The sequence below is a fragment of the Hippoglossus hippoglossus genome, chromosome 23 (assembly GCF_009819705.1).
Source record: "Hippoglossus hippoglossus isolate fHipHip1 chromosome 23, fHipHip1.pri, whole genome shotgun sequence".
NCBI lineage: Eukaryota > Metazoa > Chordata > Actinopteri > Pleuronectiformes > Pleuronectidae > Hippoglossus > Hippoglossus hippoglossus.
In genome coordinates, this window is record NC_047173.1 from 16,574,902 (window position 1) to 16,591,793 (window position 16,892).

At 42.9% G+C, this 16,892-nt stretch overlaps 4 protein-coding genes and 1 long non-coding RNA gene across 6 annotated transcripts in view; 1 reads left to right on the forward strand and 4 right to left on the reverse strand.

The window, feature by feature from the left end:
- zgc:194209 (uncharacterized protein LOC570908 homolog) overlaps nt 1–3,429 on the reverse strand; it is a 5,390-nt gene extending 1,961 nt beyond the window's left edge. For both annotated transcript variants that reach the window (XM_034578770.1, XM_034578771.1), the window contains exons 1-8: nt 3,345–3,429; nt 1,782–1,871; nt 1,468–1,589; nt 1,250–1,351; nt 815–967; nt 624–739; nt 367–527; nt 96–291 (exon numbers count right to left, since the gene is read on the reverse strand). In XM_034578770.1, the coding sequence (XP_034434661.1) occupies nt 96–291; nt 367–527; nt 624–739; nt 815–967; nt 1,250–1,351; nt 1,468–1,589; nt 1,782–1,871; nt 3,345–3,346 (942 nt within the window). In that variant the 5' untranslated portion in view covers nt 3,347–3,429. The remainder of the gene's footprint in view (nt 1–95; nt 292–366; nt 528–623; nt 740–814; nt 968–1,249; nt 1,352–1,467; nt 1,590–1,781; nt 1,872–3,344) is intronic.
- The window catches only part of kin (Kin17 DNA and RNA binding protein), a 21,970-nt gene extending 13,200 nt beyond the window's left edge, over nt 1–8,770 (reverse strand). The window contains exons 1-2 of the mRNA XM_034578769.1: nt 8,763–8,770; nt 1,417–1,427 (exon numbers count right to left, since the gene is read on the reverse strand). The gene's annotated coding sequence lies outside the window, so the exon portion shown is untranslated. The remainder of the gene's footprint in view (nt 1–1,416; nt 1,428–8,762) is intronic.
- Nucleotides 1–16,867, forward strand: part of gnsa (glucosamine (N-acetyl)-6-sulfatase a) — a 26,222-nt gene extending 9,355 nt beyond the window's left edge. Inside the window, exons 15-16 of the transcript XR_004613143.1 lie at nt 13,032–13,041; nt 16,864–16,867. The gene's annotated coding sequence lies outside the window, so the exon portion shown is untranslated. The remainder of the gene's footprint in view (nt 1–13,031; nt 13,042–16,863) is intronic.
- The window catches only part of rassf3 (Ras association domain family member 3), a 41,962-nt gene continuing 30,653 nt past the window's right edge, over nt 5,584–16,892 (reverse strand). The window contains exons 3-7 of the mRNA XM_034578767.1: nt 11,544–11,651; nt 10,250–10,432; nt 9,897–9,984; nt 8,636–8,751; nt 5,584–8,352 (exon numbers count right to left, since the gene is read on the reverse strand). Of these exons, the coding sequence (XP_034434658.1) occupies nt 8,194–8,352; nt 8,636–8,751; nt 9,897–9,984; nt 10,250–10,432; nt 11,544–11,651 (654 nt within the window). The 3' untranslated portion in view covers nt 5,584–8,193. The remainder of the gene's footprint in view (nt 8,353–8,635; nt 8,752–9,896; nt 9,985–10,249; nt 10,433–11,543; nt 11,652–16,892) is intronic.
- On the reverse strand, nt 14,629–15,074 carry LOC117757542. The gene is made up of 2 exons (XR_004613146.1): nt 14,745–15,074; nt 14,629–14,706 (listed from the first exon to the last, which is right to left on the reverse strand). It is a non-coding gene; the product is annotated as an uncharacterized LOC117757542 (long non-coding RNA).

Sequence of the window (16,892 nt, forward strand, 5' to 3'; positions counted from 1 at the left end):
ATTTCACCTTCTGATAATTTCCATCATATCATATAAACAAAACTAACAGGAAGTTATTAAATACTCAAATGAGAACAGGTGAGAATCACGCAGACCTTGGCCAGGAAGCGTTTCACTGCCGGGTACGGAGCGATCGCGTCCAAGAACGGAGGCACGAGCTTCCTGAACCGTGGCGTCGTTATGCCAACCAGGAACGTTCCGTGGTCGCTGAGGCGGATGTTGTCAGGGTAACCGACCATGTTGTCCATGACGATCTCCGTGGTGCCGGCCCTCGGGCCCTTCAGCCAAAATCTGAGCAGAGAGATACGATTACAAACTTGTCCTCAGAGTGAGGGCGTGCGTGTGCGTGTGTGCGTGCACGTGTACCTCAGGATGCGTCCGATGCTGGTCTCGGCGAGCAGCAGGAAGTGTTCGTCGGGCGACAGGACGACGCCGTTGGGCATGTAGAGCGAGTCGAGCAGGACCCTCACACTTCCTGTCTGAGGGTCGAAGGCGAGCAGACGACCGAGGCTGTTCAGCTCGATCACCTGAAAAAGGAAACAGTTCCCGTTAAGATCCTCCAGGTGGATTTCTCTGATCTGATCTGATCTCCTCCTGCTCCTCCTCCTCCTCCTCCTCCTCACCTCCAGCTTGACGTGTCTGCGTCCCCAGCGACTGGACGAGTCGGTGAAGTAAATGATCCCAGTCTGTGGAGAGATCTCCAGCCCGTTGAGAAAGGCGAAGGGAACGCCATCAGCCCCTGACGACAGAAGGTTCACAGTTTAGAATCCAGATTATAACCGACCGTGGTTTGTTTAACCGCAGCAACACAAACCCTGAGGATTCGGCAGCAGCAGAGTCTTGTCTCCAGTTTGTGGGTCGACGCTGTGAAGCCCCAGGTACGAGTCGGCGACGATCAGCTGACCGCGGCGATCCAGACGAACGCCATGAGGACGACCACAGAGCGGCTCGTAGTCCGGGCTGCTGCCTGCAGACACACACACACACACACACACACACACACACACACACACACACACACACACACACACACACACACGTTACATACTCAGTGTGACTTTAAATTAGATAAAAACACACTAATCTGTATTTTGAAAGCTTGTGATTTTCAGTTATTATCAGTTTTAATAAATATCGAGAGAGGCGGAGGTTTACTAAAGTTTAAAGTGATTTTCATGTGGATTTAATAGAGAAAATTCACTTTATACACACAATCTGAATGAAAGAGACGGAGGAAAAGATAACGCACCACATTCTGGAAGATTCTGTCCCATCTGTGTGATGAGGGTGAGGCTGTCGTCAGGACCGATCCTCCACAGCTTCCCGTCCACTGTCCCTGTGTACACGTTACCTGAGACACACACACACACACAGACACACACAGACACCCACACACATTAGAATCATAAACACAAACACGGAGCCGCCTCCTCTCAGAGCTTGTGAACACAGGAAAACAAAACTCACCGCCGTCATCGGCAGTGAAGGATTCTGGGCCGTGTAGTTCTCCGCTGAACAGCCGGCGTCCTTTCTGCAGACGGGTGTTGACGGCCAGGGGCCCCTCGAGGGCCGGGGGGGGCCCCTTCAGTCTGGAGGGATTCAGATTAACTGTTAATAACTGTATATAGAACGTACAGATGCAGCCATGTTGCTGATGGATGAGTGAACGGGCCCCCACAGGACACAGGTGCATTGTGGGTAAGGGTAACAGAGAGTTATTACACTGATGTTGATAATCACAGTGATTCTATCACAGTCAATGTTCACGTGATGGAACTTACACATGTGGTTTGGGGTCAATGGGGGAAGGAAGCAGGTAAAGTCCAACAGCCACAGAGAGAAGAGCCACGAGGAAAGATCTTCTACTGAACCTGAGGAATAAGTGAAGGAGCTGTTTACACCTGAGATATGAACAATCTGTCCATATTCAAGAAAGTCATTTTTTTAAATCCACCAAAATTATATAAATTCTTTCTTTCTCGGACCAAGTTTTAAATCATTTCCGTAGATTTTGCGTAAACCTGCTGACGAAAGAATAAACAAAGAGCGAATAATTCAAATCCTCAACTTCTCAGAACAAAAACTGGAAACTGAGAAGAATCAGAAACATTATTTGTAAATCAAGGATCAAGTGGAAAGATTAAACGTCTCTTTAAACTAATCCTCTTCTTCTTCTTCTGGTGTTTGAACGTCTCCGTATCTGCAGCTGATAACTCTGCAGTGCCTCACGTCTGAACTTTGACCTTAAGCCACATTCTTTCACACAAACACGATCCCGTCATGTTGCGTCGACGTGCGACGGCTTCACACCACATACGTGTGCGTTTGCTTTTCCCATTAGTTTCCTGCCGTCACACAAAGTGAAGTTCGCTCTGCACATGTGGAAACGTTCAGATCGTCGGACTCTGCGGGAGGAAGAGGAAACGGGACGAGGGGTTTGTGTTGTGACACATCTGCAGGGACGAGAGAAAAACCTTCTGCAGCTGAGTTTCTCAACCAGAGACGGAGAAACACACAGAAAACAAGAGGCTGCACAGTTTGTTCTGCTGGTTCCTGCTCAGTGTGCGAAGGAGTTTGTGTTTTTAAATCTGTTTTCTTCTTAAAATGTCCTGATTGTGGCTTCAAATGTAGAAAGACACAGAATCAGACACGTTTGAGCTACAAGAAGCTTTAACTTAATGAAACTGATCTCGTCTTTTGTTAAATGAAACTTTACTGGGTTTTGTAATTCAGGAAATCTGCTGTTTGAGGTGTTAACTAAAGATTCAAAGCTTTGCTGCAGAGGAGGAAAACTATGTTAAACTTTATACTCAAACAAAATTATACATAAAACTATAACTAATTCACGAAGCAGCTGAAGTTACTGCAGTGAAGCAAAGTGTCTCATTCACGAGCATCATTAAAGAAACTGAGCATTTTAAAGAGCTGGTTTGTTGAAACACTCAATTCTTAAATAAGTAAGTTTTACTCTGTTTGATTCAACTTCTATTAAATATGATAATAAATGTTACAGCCGCACAATAAGAGAATGAATTGATCTTAATGGAAGAAGTTGAGTAACAGCTGCGGCTTCTATTTAACTTTGTTTTATTACAATAAGTCGTTTTTTAAGTTATTAAACTCATCGTGAAGACAAGAAAAGTTTTTAAATAGATTTTTTACGTCGCGGCTTTTTGTTTGAAACAACCAATAAAACTTAAATTGATGTTTAAACGCGGTTTGGCGACTCGGAGGAAACTGTCACGCTCCTGGAGTGCGCGCGCGTGTCTCCAAACTAAAAGCAGAAGAACTTAACGTGTTTACTTCATTTCATGGTTCGAACGAGACAAAAAGGTCAAACTCACATTGTGCAGTTTTCAGTTCGAGTCCCTTCCTCCTGCAGGATCTCACTCGGTCTGAGACGATGGATCAGTGCGCGCTCACCGTGCGTAAAACCACACGCACACATCCGCTGCCGCCCTTCAACATAAGAGCTGCACTGGGCTGGTTGTGGCTGTAGATGTTCAGCACATGTTTAACTTTAATTTACTTTATTAAATCACTGCAGATAGGATAGTTCAGCTCTGTGCGCGGTGGGAATCACTGTAAACGCACATTAAGAAACAAACTGAGGCTGAAAACCACTGAAAAGAGACGAGAAAGGAAAACAAACAGTGGTAAGCTTTTATTTTGAAGGCTGTGCTGCCTCTCACCCTGGAGTTCTGGGGCTTGAACCTGAGCAGCTTTACAGGTGATAGGGTTTAATGGGGGGGGGGGGGGGGGTCTTTGAGTTTGGGGTCAACCAGAGGACAAGAGGAGGCGCTGCTGCTTCGCAGCCAAAACAATGACAACATCCCTGAAGAGTAGAAAACACTTGAAACTCCACTGATCACATTTATAACAAGCTGCTTAGCTTAGCTTAGCATAAAGACTGGAAACAGAGGGAAACCGTTAGCCTGGTTCTGCCCGATTGGGTTTTCTAAAAGTACGATTTGATTTGAACAGTTTAATTTACTCTAATGAAGTTTAGATTATGTAAATGGATTTACTCTGATTAATTTAGTAAATGTAAGTGTTAGCTGTCTGTGTGTGTACTTGGGGGTGGGGGGGGTTAGGATGAAAGGTTCTATATAAAGTCTGATTGATTTGCATTTTTTGATCTGAATAAATATGAAAAAGTTCAATAACAAATTATCACATTTTAAATGTAATTGTAATTTTTGGTATTTTGTGTCACTATGAAAACCCTGTAAACTTTATAGATACAAATTATTTTTGACATCCTAACACCCGAGAATTGTTAAAGAAAAGTATTTTGAGGGAAACCAGGGAGTTGGGGGCTTTAATTAAAATAATGAAACATAATCCTGGATTGTTCATTCTGGTGTAAGTCAAAGTAGCATGAGATAAATTTATCTTTTAATCAAGTAACAAATTAACAGAAATTGATGATGGAGTTAAGAAGCCTGATAAAAAAAACACACACATTGAACAGACTTGAACACACAAAGCTCTGAGTTTTAATTTCACCTTTAATAGATGCAGCCCGACCTCCGTGTGAGGAAAAGGCCACGTTTTGATTCCAAGAGAACAAGAGAGACACCGACAAACACACAAACCATCGTTTCTCTGCTGCTTCACAAAGGCACGGCCGAGCTCACGGCTTTCAGACTGAACTCAAACTACATCGGAGCTGAATCGGAAAAAATAAATAACTTTAATCAGGACGAGGATTAGAAACTAAAATTCTTTTCATCCGGTTTGATTCAGGAGACGACTTCGATTCTGGGGTTTTTCAGCTCAGGCGTGAAATTTAAAAACCTGCGTGTGTTTTGTTTCAGATGTTTTCTCTTTGCACAAAAACAAAAAAACGACAGAATCAGTGGACAATACAAAATAAAAGATAAAAATAAAATGAACAAGTGGCAGAAGAGCGACACAGATCTTTGGCATTCCGTGAAATATGAACTGATCAACCAGCTGAATTTAAATAAGCAGCAGATTTGACAGCGTTGGAGAAAAAAAAAAAATAGTATTTGTGTTCAAACCATTTTCCAAAAGTCGTCCGACTGCTTCTATACACGATAATTCAGAAGCTTTGACGTCAAACAGCCCAGTGGTGAAAACAGGTATCACGTACAGAAGGACAAACGTGCGAGAGACGAGATTCAACCAAACATTTCACAGTCGACAGCTGAAACAGAACAAAACTAAATAAAACTTATTCTGCCACACTTTACTTTCATATGATAAAATTAAAAAAAAACTTAAAAAGTAGAGCTTAACAACATCTTTCAAATTAAGAGTATTAGATGTTAAGATAATGTACACAGAGCGATAGCGGAGGTTTTGAAGATAAAACTGGGGAAAAATAAAAACCCGTCTTCCCTGAATTTAAAAGGTAAAGTGCCCCAAAAAAATTAAAATATAAATATTGATACGTCTAGTCTGGTCTGATGTGTTTCAACAGCTGAAGTTGTTTAGAATTTACACAAACAACAACATGGCTTAAAGATGCAGACGTGTGTATCACATTAAATTTTACAGTATGGAGGCAAAAAGTGGCCAAAGTAGTTTGAATTGTATATTTTGGTTGTTTTTTTTATCAATCAACACCAAATTTTGCTAATTCTAGGCAGCACAGAATTCAGTTTAAAGTTAAGTTTGACTTTCTCATCCTGATATTGTTTACAAAAAATAGTACAAATTTAAATTAGCTTCTGAGAGTAAACTCTTTAAGGCCCTTTTTTTGCCTCCATACCTTTAACCCAGTGTTTGAAAGTAAATAAATCAGGTTTAAAAACCCTTTTAAATAAAACTCTAAACTAAATATGTTTCTCCCTCCGGTGGGAAGACACCTCTCTTATATTTTTGCTCCAGGCAACACCACAAAAATATCTTTGGTTATAACAAATGAAAATAAAATCTATGCTCAATGCGTTTGACACAGAGAAGAGAGAGTAGTAGTTAGTTTGTCCACTGGACGGCGGTATCGTACAACCAGTACAACCAGTACAACCAGTCTCAACCACAGCACCGTCAGTTCGACTTCATTCAGTACCTGCAGCTGGAACAAGCATTTTATCTTTGTTTTCATTCACTACAACGATTCAAACAGGTTTTCATTTGCATTGTTGTTTACTTAAATGATTGTCTTTTACGATTTCAGTCGTTTCCTGAAAATCTAGAATAAACTCTTGATTCTAAAAGCGAAAAAAACACAATAACTTTTACAAAACTAGACTAGAAACAATCCTCTCTGGTCTTTGTGTCATTTGATAAACCACATAAGCCAAAGAGGACATTGCATATATATATATATTTAAGGCAGCTATGAAAAGGCCTTTGTGACTTTGAAAGAAACCTTTCATGAACAAAACTCTTCTTCAGCACGTTTATCTTTAACCTTCTCCTCTTCTCCATATTCCTCCTCTTCTAACGTTCTACTTTCCTTGTTGTCCTCTGTAATGTTTCTCCCTTTTATCCACCAGACAAAAAGCTGGAGGTCGAGGCTGCACGTTCCAACGTGAGATAAGAGCGCAACGAAGAAGAGAAGCACAATGAACGAGAGCAGGACAATGCAGCTTTCTGCTCTTACAGGCGTGCGTCTCTCTCAGCGGTGGATTACAGGTTGTTTCATATATGCAAACAAAACAGAGAATGCCGTCATTGTTCTCAAGGTCACAGCTTCCACGAACTATCTTTCTCATGAATTACCTCCTGTGGCAACGAATCTTAACCTCCTCTCTTATCGTTTCTTCCTTCCTCCATCTAATGTCCGTTTTTCTACTTCCTCTAAACCTTCTAGTCGTCTTCCAGAAGCCGTTCAATCGTCGCTTCCTCCCTCCTCCGAGGTCAGAGGTCACATCTCTCCAAATCACGTCAGTTCACTTCAGCTCAAACTCTGCCGGTGGCGTGAAAACTTTAAAATCCCACCAGCTCATCACGGTCAACTTCACCCTCATCAACAAACACGTCTACAGCCACCAGCGACTTCCTGTCCTCACGAGCTCCGATCTGAGACTTTATTCCTTCTACTTATTCAAACCTTTCCTCATCGATCACGCGTCAGTCGCCACAGTCGCAGAGTTCGTGTCTGTTTTCAGAAAAACATCCAGTTTCAGGCAAAAAAACTGCTGCGGAATCTCAAGTGTGCCAAAATTCATGATGATAATAATAAAATAAACATCGATTACATTTGCAATTAAATTATGTTACACAAACAAAAAGCCCCTGTTTCATATTTAATTTGTCATATTTCTGTGAAAATAACACAAAGTAAAACAAGATAAAAACAAATGTCAGTTGAGATAATAACTGAATAATAAAAACATCTTCTCTTTGGCACACTCGAGACTCCATAGCTTCAACCTGCTTGTTCCTTTGTCACTTTCACGATCATTTAAGCAAAACTCATCAACGATAGCAACTTGATAAATATATTGATGGTACAGTATCGTGATATTCGGTGATAATACAGCTTGTGAAAACATTACATCCAGTGGTTTTGGATGCTTGTGTTGTTTGTGTGTTTACTTCTGGATAAACTTTTCTCTGTGTTCAAACTGTTGCTCCGCCTCTGGAGAATAAACTCAAAAAATAAGACTGTTTTTAAAAAAGAAAAAACAATAAAAAAAAAAAAAGCTTCACCCATATAAATTAAGGAAAAAAATATGTACAGACCTCAAAAACAAATTAAGTTAAACTCTGACTCAACATATGGCCTCGAGTCGCTCACAGATTCAGAAGAGGATTAAAAACTGGGGGAAACAAAGGAGTCAGATAAACTGCATAAATTATGTGACAGCAGGACAGAGTGAGAGAGGAGAGAGAGAGGGACGGACGGAGAGAGGGAGAGGATGAGGGGATATGGCACAAATCAGTGAATCTTTGGTGTTTGCAGGCAGACGGAGCAGAAGAGCAGGCGGCGAGTTTCAAGTCTTTAACCGAGCGGGAATCAAACTCCGGCGTCGTCCGTCCGATTTCTGTCCGTTCATCCCTTTGCTTGTCCTTCACCGGCTGTCTCTCAGTGTTTATCGTCTTTTATCATCCCTCCGTCTGTATCGTCCTTTAAAAGCTGGATCCTCCTTCTTATCCTCTGTTCACATCCCTCTCTCCATCAGAATTTACACCATTTTCCTCCTTTGATGAGGAGGTAAAAACAAAATCACCTCCTCCGTCCCTCTAGGGGGCAGTAGTCCTGTTTCGTGGAGGTTAAATCCTCTGAGAAGGCCGTCGGACCTCCGTCATCGCCTCCTGCAGTCTCTGGCGATAGGAATCGTAGCGGCGTTGTATCGCATCCTCCTGCTCCTTCTCCTCCTTGTCGAGGATCCGCAAGAAGTTACGCAGCTCGGGGATGGAGAAGGCGTCCCACTGAGGAGACGAACAGGAAAACAAAACCATTTAGATATTTGTTTGTTTGAAGTATTTATATTTGATTGACTATGTACTTTCAGTGGTTTGATGTAAAGTACTTGGAAATTATGTGTTTATTAATAAAGTTTTTAAGGACTGAATACAAGAGAAAACATTAAACTGTAGATGTAGAATAAGGAGGATGAGGAAGAAGAACAGGAAGATGATGTGGAAGAGGAAGAATAAGACGATGAAGAAGGAGGACAGGAGAGGAGGAGGAGGAGGAGAGGTGTGATGTTACCATGACTTCTCCGATTTGTTGCTCCCTCAGTACGAAGCTGAGCGTGTCGGTGTCGGGTCCCGCCACCAGACGCAGAAACAACGGCTGCTCGCCATCCGCCAGCTTACACACGTACACTGCAACACACACAACAACAACAACACATACAATTTAATTGCAGCGACCACAGTGCTCCCTGCATACATGTGGTCAGATGGCGGCATGAAGACTAAATTAACCTCTGTGTGTGTGCGTGTGTGTGTACATAAAAACAGTCCTGGCAGAGGATCAAACAAAGTGTGCGTCACATTAACAACCAGTCACAAAGTTGTTTTGAGCTCTCAGAGCCACCGTAGATCCAGAGTTTCTCATCCATCTCTTCGAAAGAAAACAACAGAGAAATTTAACTAAATGTGAAAAAGCCTCTGACGTGATCTAAACCCACAACGGAGCAGCTGTCCTGAATCTTTGTTCTTCTCCTTCAGGCAGACGAACGACCTCCACTGGAGCCGCTCGGCTTCATCCTGACGCTGAAGGTCAGACGCGTTTCTTACATTTCTAGACAACACGTCTTCTCCTTGTTCATTGAACTGAATTAAAGCTTCACCACAACCATTGTTTGGAGGTTTTATATACGAGGTCATGTACATCAGGAGTTTAAAATACATCTGTTGTCAGACTTGTGTCTAGACCGTGTTTTTATTAGCAGACTCTCACTGTACGTTTCATGTAATGAGAGAAAACCAGAAGCTTGTGTGACAGCAGCTTTTGAAGAGAGGAACAAAAATCTCTATAAAAGTCTGGAGGCAAAATGTTTCACAGACTTTGAACGAGACTTTAAACAAGTCGCACAATTCACTTTGTTCTGTTGTTTAAATTCACGTACGAGGTGAATAAACTGTTTTCCTGAGGAGGAGGAGGAGGAGGAAACATTTTAAAATCCAACGAGCTGCAACAGCTGCTGATTCATCGAGTGTGTATATGTGTGAGTATTCATGGGTTAGCTGTTGATAGTGGGGGGGGGGGGGGGATCCCTGAGGCATCCGGCGAAGTCAGGGCGAGGCATCCAGAAATACACAACCACACACACAAACATTCACTAACACACATAGTCGGCACCATGTCAGTGCCAAAGCATTTGAGACGGAGCTTGGCATCAGAGGAATGAAACACAGTCTCCAGTCCTGTTGCTTTCACTCTCTCACACTATGACAGACACGCACACAGACACACACACAGACACGCACACAGACACACACACGGTCAGTAAGCTCAGTCTTACCCTGCTCTTCTCTCCGGTAGCGCTTGTAGAGGGCGTATTTGGCCGGGTTGTCTGCGACTGTGAACTTGTTCAACAGAGCGACGACCACCTGCAAACACACGAGAACGAAACGATGAGACACAGCGGTTCAGACACGTCGACACCAACGAGCCCAGTGACGGTTTAAAACCCACTGCGCCTCCCAGTTGCTGCTGGGACACCGATGTTCATAATCAGTTCAGGTTAACAAAGTTTTTAATTAAAGTTCAACATCAGTCGGCTTCTGTGCAACATCAACTAGAACCCATATGTCTTCAGATGGTAATTAAGTTATCCAGCGCTGTGAAGTGTGTGTGTGTGTGTGTGTTGCCCACCTGGCGGACTGTGTTATTGGAGCTGACGTGGAGGGTGTTGATGACACCGCGGGGCAGATAAAAAGCCTCCTGCACCACGGCTCCTCCTGCTCCTCCTGCTCCTCTCTGACCCCCCCGCACCGTCACCGGCCTCCGCAAGTCCATCTGGACTTTGACGAAACCGGTGTAAACACCAGAGGAACTCTGAGAGGGAGAGAGAGAGAGAATGTCTTAGTGTGTACAAATATTATACAAATATTATAAACCTTGTACAATCTGCAGAACACTAAAGCTAATTTAAAATTTAAAGATGAAAGCGATGAAAATATTAAAGCACCTTTTGAGACTATGGTTATTTTCATAATCAATTACTGTGACAATTAATTTGATGATCAATTCGTCTGTTTGACACAAAATAGTAAAAGTTCTGAAATATATTTTTTTACACAACCACAGAGATTTTAACACATGACATGAATAAAACGTTTCCAGAGCTGAAGTGTGTGTGTGTGTGTGTGTGTGTGTGTGTGTGTGTGTGTGTGATGATCCCTCCACATGAAACCAGTAAGCCCAGCGTGTCCTGCAGGACAGATGGTGCCAGACGGAGAAAGAGCATCTTAATCTCATCGCCCCGTATGGAGCCAGGAGGTCTGCGACTGCACGTACGTGTGTGTTTATGTGCGTGAGCATGAAAAGTCACAAGTGGACAAACAGGATCGATAAGAACAAGAGGTGAACAGGACGAGTGTTGCATCACAGATGAAGTGATAAGAGACAAAGGAAGGAATTAAAAATAAAAAAGAAGGCGTGGCTAAGTGTGAAGGGTCCAAAGTGCACGTCTGTGATTTGTATAAATGCTGATTTCAGACCTGCACTGACGTCCGGACTCCAGAAATTGACTTAACCAAATGTTTAGCTAGTGACTCCATCAGCTCTGACACATGTAACGTGTTAATCAGCAGCTTTCAGGATTATTCATGTGATCATCCGGTGAATATGTGAGAGAACATAACCTCATCTGTACTGGTCTGGATATTACAGAGTGTTAGTGCCTCGTGGTGTGAATCCAGCTTCAGAAACCTTTCACCGCTGCCAAGTTAAACACTGTGGGGGGGGGGGAGAACAATAGCAGGAATATCATCACATCGCTCTGATGTGACTGCTGAGGAATGCTGGGAGCTGAGGGAAGGCTGCGTAACACCAGCAACTCACTGATTCAGGCTGGGTGTGTGTGTGTGTGTGTGTGTGTGTGTGTGTGTGTGTGTGTGTGTGTGTGTGTGTGTGTGTGTGTGTGGTGCGCGTGTTCTCCACTCACCTGCGTCATTTTAAGGTGGTCTTTGGTTACACAGTTGTACTGCTCGATCTTCTGCCTGATCTCCTCCCTGCTGAACTCCGTCCGCAGCTCTCTCTCCTTCTCCACATCCTGACGCAGAGACAATGAAAAGAAAAAAACGTCCCGATCAGTCACGGGTTCGACCTCGATCATTATGAAACGGTCTCTGTTTAGATTATTGAAGCAGAACGTATACTGCAGACAAATCAACTATTCAGTGTAAGATACGATATCTGGAACCTGATAGAAGTCGACTCGATTCTTTACCTTTGCAAAGGAAAACATAAGTAGTGAAGCTTGTTTGCTGCATATGTACTTTATGACATTTCACATTGCTTTGGGGCGAAATAGAGCATAGTGGTGTTCTTCATGTGACCCGGCCCATACAGCAGATAACTTGTGGAGACTGTATCTTAACTTTTTTTTGCACATACAGTAGCTTTGGTGCTACAGAGGTTTTCTAGCTCCAGTAAACATGATGTGTGCATCAGGAAAATCAAGCAATGTGTGTGAGGGACAGTGACACAACTCACTACTTTGGGAAGACTTTATATACGCCATGGTAAAGCCAAAGTGTGAAAAGGCCCAGACTGCTGGAGGGTTGGCGCATGACAAAAACACACAGCTCCAGTCGACCCGGGTCCCATGTTGAGCGACTGACTTCTAATTATAGACAAAACGTGGAAACCTCCTGCAGGACAGACGATGCAAGTCATGCACAAAACTATCCCAAACTCCAGAAAGCAAGAAAGACAAATGTCCCGCGTGTTAGAAAAGTCCTCAGTTGGACGGACTGGAGGCCACGTGGGGCTGAAGTGTGTGGACAGCACGTGTGGCTAATGTATGGGAGAGCAGCCGTCAGCAGTCTACACCGTGTTTGTGTATAAATAACCACAGAAAGTGACAAGCTCAGCTGATACGGAAGCTCCAGATCGAGACGACAGACACAGACGTGACGGCAGAACAGACGCCATGGGACTCGATGAACTCTCCTGATTAATCAAATCAAGTGGAGTCAGATTCAAACACATGTCGAGATATAGATCGGGTCCCGTGACAAAACCAAGTTCGTTGCATCATCGGTTGTTCACTGGCACAATCAAACGTGTCCAGCCTGAGGGGATCTGCTGCAGCCGTTCAACCTCGACACTTATGCACGACTCTGAAATTGCATAATATGATATAATATGAATCTACTGACTGATTAGTATAATGTCTCCTGCAGGAGGTGAACGACCTGTGGCGCCTCAGAAAGTCCCTGAGGGCCCGAGGGACACGGACAGATCACCAGACAGACGGGTAAAGTTCTCCCGCAAGACACATGAAGAACTGGTGCAATTCAACGAATATATTATATATTTACTTGTTCACAAACACACTTACATGAGTCCTGCAGCGTAACATAAATACTCCCACGTTTGGATTTGCTCGATTCATTATTATATTCAAGCAAATCATATCTTGTTTCAGCTTCTCAAATGTGTTTGGACTAAAAAATGAGGCCGTGGGTCATTTGTCCTAGTTTTTGACATATAGACTTCAATCAGTGCAATTATCAAAATATTTAGTAGGTGCAGACCAAAACCTCTACATATATATATTATGTATGTATGTGTAGAGTATGTCAGTATCGATTCAGAGTCTTAAGACAGTTTAATTCCCTGTAGTCGGTGCTTACATGGTCATAGTGCAGCTCTGCTCGGCATCTATTAAAAACCACCCACACACACACACACACACACACACACGCACACACAGGCAAGCACATAGTGCACAATCCAGGGAGGCTCTGAAGGCACACACACCCTTATATGGAAAACACCCACTGCTCCAGAGAAAGACAAGGTGCCAATACAACAAACACAGCAGACACAGCAGACACACACACACACACTTCTGGTTTTTAACACTGTGTGCATTGAGAGGTTTAATAACTCAGAGGGAACAGGAATACCAGCCTGTGGGCGAGCTGAAGGGAGTAACGTGTTCAAGCAGCATGAATCTGAAAGACTGTTACTTTAAAGGATGTTTAAATGAAGATGTGATGATCTCTGTGGGGGAACTGGGTGCTCACACTTGAGATGTATGGAGATATAGATGCAGAGGAGATATAGAGGTGATGGTGACCCGTCTGAATCTGTACCGGAAACATCGTTATTTACCGATTCGTTAAGACATCGAACCCTGATCCGTTAGCTAAACTTGACCTTTTCCCACAATCTGTGTCAACCTCAAGCACCTGCAAGGTCAGATGAGTCAACGCGTCTTAGCAGGAAGAGACAGGTAAGGAGATTAACTGTCCTCTCACCGTCCACAGAGACAAAGAGAGACTGGAAAGAAACAAGCAACACAACAAGAATGACATGATAAATGATCCTGCCTCAGGGAAATCCTTCCTCTCGTGAATTGGGATCGTGTTTTTGTGTGTCAGAAGCTAAACCTGACGATCAAGAAGATTAGTGACTTCCGATCTACTTCAGTTAATCTCATTCATTCAATCTATGTTTGTTATGTTATTTAACGAAAGCTGTAATTCCCTCCAACTTTTAATGGGAGTTCAATGGATTAAGGCAACTGTTGTGTCCTAGTATGAACTCAATCAACTCCAAATCAATATAACAGCTGGAATTTAGGTTAAAATGGATTTTTAAAAAAGGTGAGTAACTTATCATATGACAAGGAAAAAGTGACCCAAGTATCGCGCAATCAAAATTCAGAATCAGTTCGTCCCACAGAACCTTTTATTTCCTCGTCTCAAATCAAGATCGATCCTGAACTCTGCCCTCCTTCATTACTGTTGCTTCACTCAGGAGGTGACACATCAGAGCGAAGGGAATCGTGGGAGAGGGGGGGGTGGAGGTTTGTGCTAAGCTACAATCAAGGCTGCCACCAAAAAACTTGATTATTATTTATTATACTATTTCTGGCATCGTCTCCTCTTGTAAAACTTTACAGCCTTTGAGAAAATGCCAAAAACAAATTCTCCTTTATTATACTGGAGGCCTGTTGCAACCTGTTGACTCATATAGCTTTTTTTATTCTTTTCAGGGTGAAGAAGCTGCTGAAACATCACGAGACACAAAACCTCTCCAGCCCAGATAATGAAAGTCTTTGAGGCAGGAGTCGGTTTTATGTTGAGTAAAATCTTTGCACTCGAGACTCGGATGATTTCTCAAAATAAACATATTTTTAAATTCAAAAGGAAAAGTATTTTAACTAGCTGTAGTCAGAAAGAAAGCCTCGTTATGTCAGAGCTGGTGAAACGAGGCCGAGGAGCCGTCACTGGCTGCATCTCCCGGGAGAGTTCGTCCTAATCTGATTATCTGACGTCCAGGACAGAGAGCGTTAAGAGGAGCCGAGAGAGAGAGAGAGAGAGCGAACAAATCCAAACAGGAGAAGCAGAGCGAAGCTGCAACACATGAGATCATGGTCCTGTTTAAGAACACAGAGAACCCTCCCACTGAAGCTATAAGATCAACACTGGACTCGAAAGACACGGGAGAGGACAGAGAGAAAAGACAAAGACAGAAACTACTGTAGGTTTCAATAGAGACAGGACAAATATGAATATTAAAAGCCTCTAGTAACAGCAGTTTACAACGTTCCACTGTGAGCGGCTCCTGACGTTGCATCACATCATCGCACATGAGAGATTTAGCTCGTTCATGTGGAACATTGATGGAAACAGTTTAAAAAGTTCTCAAGAGAAGTTAATTGATTTGTAGCCAATAGAAAGATAAATATTTGACTGATGCTGAACCCAGTTTTCAACACTAGTGTTCTTGGCAGGAACTTTGTCCTGTCAAGTTTACAAACATGTTTATATGAGCACAGTGCTACTTATGGTTCTTTGGAAATCTGGCACAACATCATCTGCATCTTTGTTGTTCATTGGTTTTTCTCCAGAATAGGACAAAGATAAAAATACTTTCCAAGAATTAAAAGTAGTAGTCAACATTGAATTACATATTTAAAGAATAATCAAATTTCATGTCTACATGCTGCACGTATTTCCAAGAAACGGACGAGCATTAAAAAGCAGAAGACACTGACCACAGCTGGGAAAAGCAGAAATGAAACAGTGAATAATAAGAGAAAAAAGAGAGGATGAGCAAACAGCTCCGGGCCTGAGAAGAAACAGAGAAACACAGAGCAAGAATCTCATAAAGTTTTATATTCATCTCTGCGTCAGGTTCTCAAGCTGCTGGTTTAAGTTTAGACTGGATGATGCCGGAGACAGAAACGTCATCTTCTTTCCTCCACCTTTGATAACACACCTGCAGCATTCCTGCCTTTGTACAGCACTGTCACGCTCGTCTGTAAACAGATGACCTCACCATGCAAAGAGTGTGTGTGTGTGTGTGTGTGTGTGTGTGTGTGTGTGTGTGTGTGTGTGTGTGTGTGTGTGTGTGTGTGTGTGTGTGTGTGTGTGTGTGTGTGTGTGTGTGTGTGTGTGTGTGTGTGTGTGTGTGTGTGTGTAGACAAAACATGCTTAGCTCGGCCAAACACACCCTGAAGCACCAGACTGTGTGTTTGCATGTCGTCGGTGCTGCAGGCAGAAGAAACACAATGATTGAGCTGTGCTAACTGAACGTGACCTATATTTTTTAAAAAAGCACTAGAAAGACATTTTGAACATATTTTTGTTCCCGTGTTTACATCCTTAGAATTCCACTAAGCTGTGCATGTTTGAAATGACTAAAGTGACGTCATCACATTTAGCTAAATGTTGTGTCATCATCAATCTACTCGAGGAGAACACTGTCTCCATTTCACCCGTTATTAGCCTTAATAACTCAAATTCTTTTGAAGGAACTTCCTCAGGAAATCATTGGACTGTAGAGACCTGTTAAAACTAAAAAATGTCCCCCCCAACCCAACACAAAATATTCCCACAACCTTCATTTGAAAGCCAGCTCCTGTTCCTATAGATCCAATCTGTAAATCCTTTAAACTCACTAGATCCAAGGTGTTTTTTTATGGTTATTACTCCTTCAAACTATGTCATAACCATTTATTTTTTTAACCCTCCTCATCCTCCCTCGCTCCCTTTTCTATGCTACTTCCTGTTGAGTCCACGGGGGGAAGTTGACATCGGCCACACCTTTCCTCCCAGCATTCCTGCACTAATGGGCACACGCATGCACGGACAACGCTGCATAAATGTGCAGGTCCGGTGGAAGAGCTCGCACCTGGAAACACACACAAACCTCAGCTAATGGAGAGAAACAGTTGCTAGAACTCTTCTGCTCGAGTGGACATTCCCGAGCTAATGGACGAGGATACAGTAGATACAGTGCAGCATCGTCAAAGCCTTTTATAGAGCTCTGC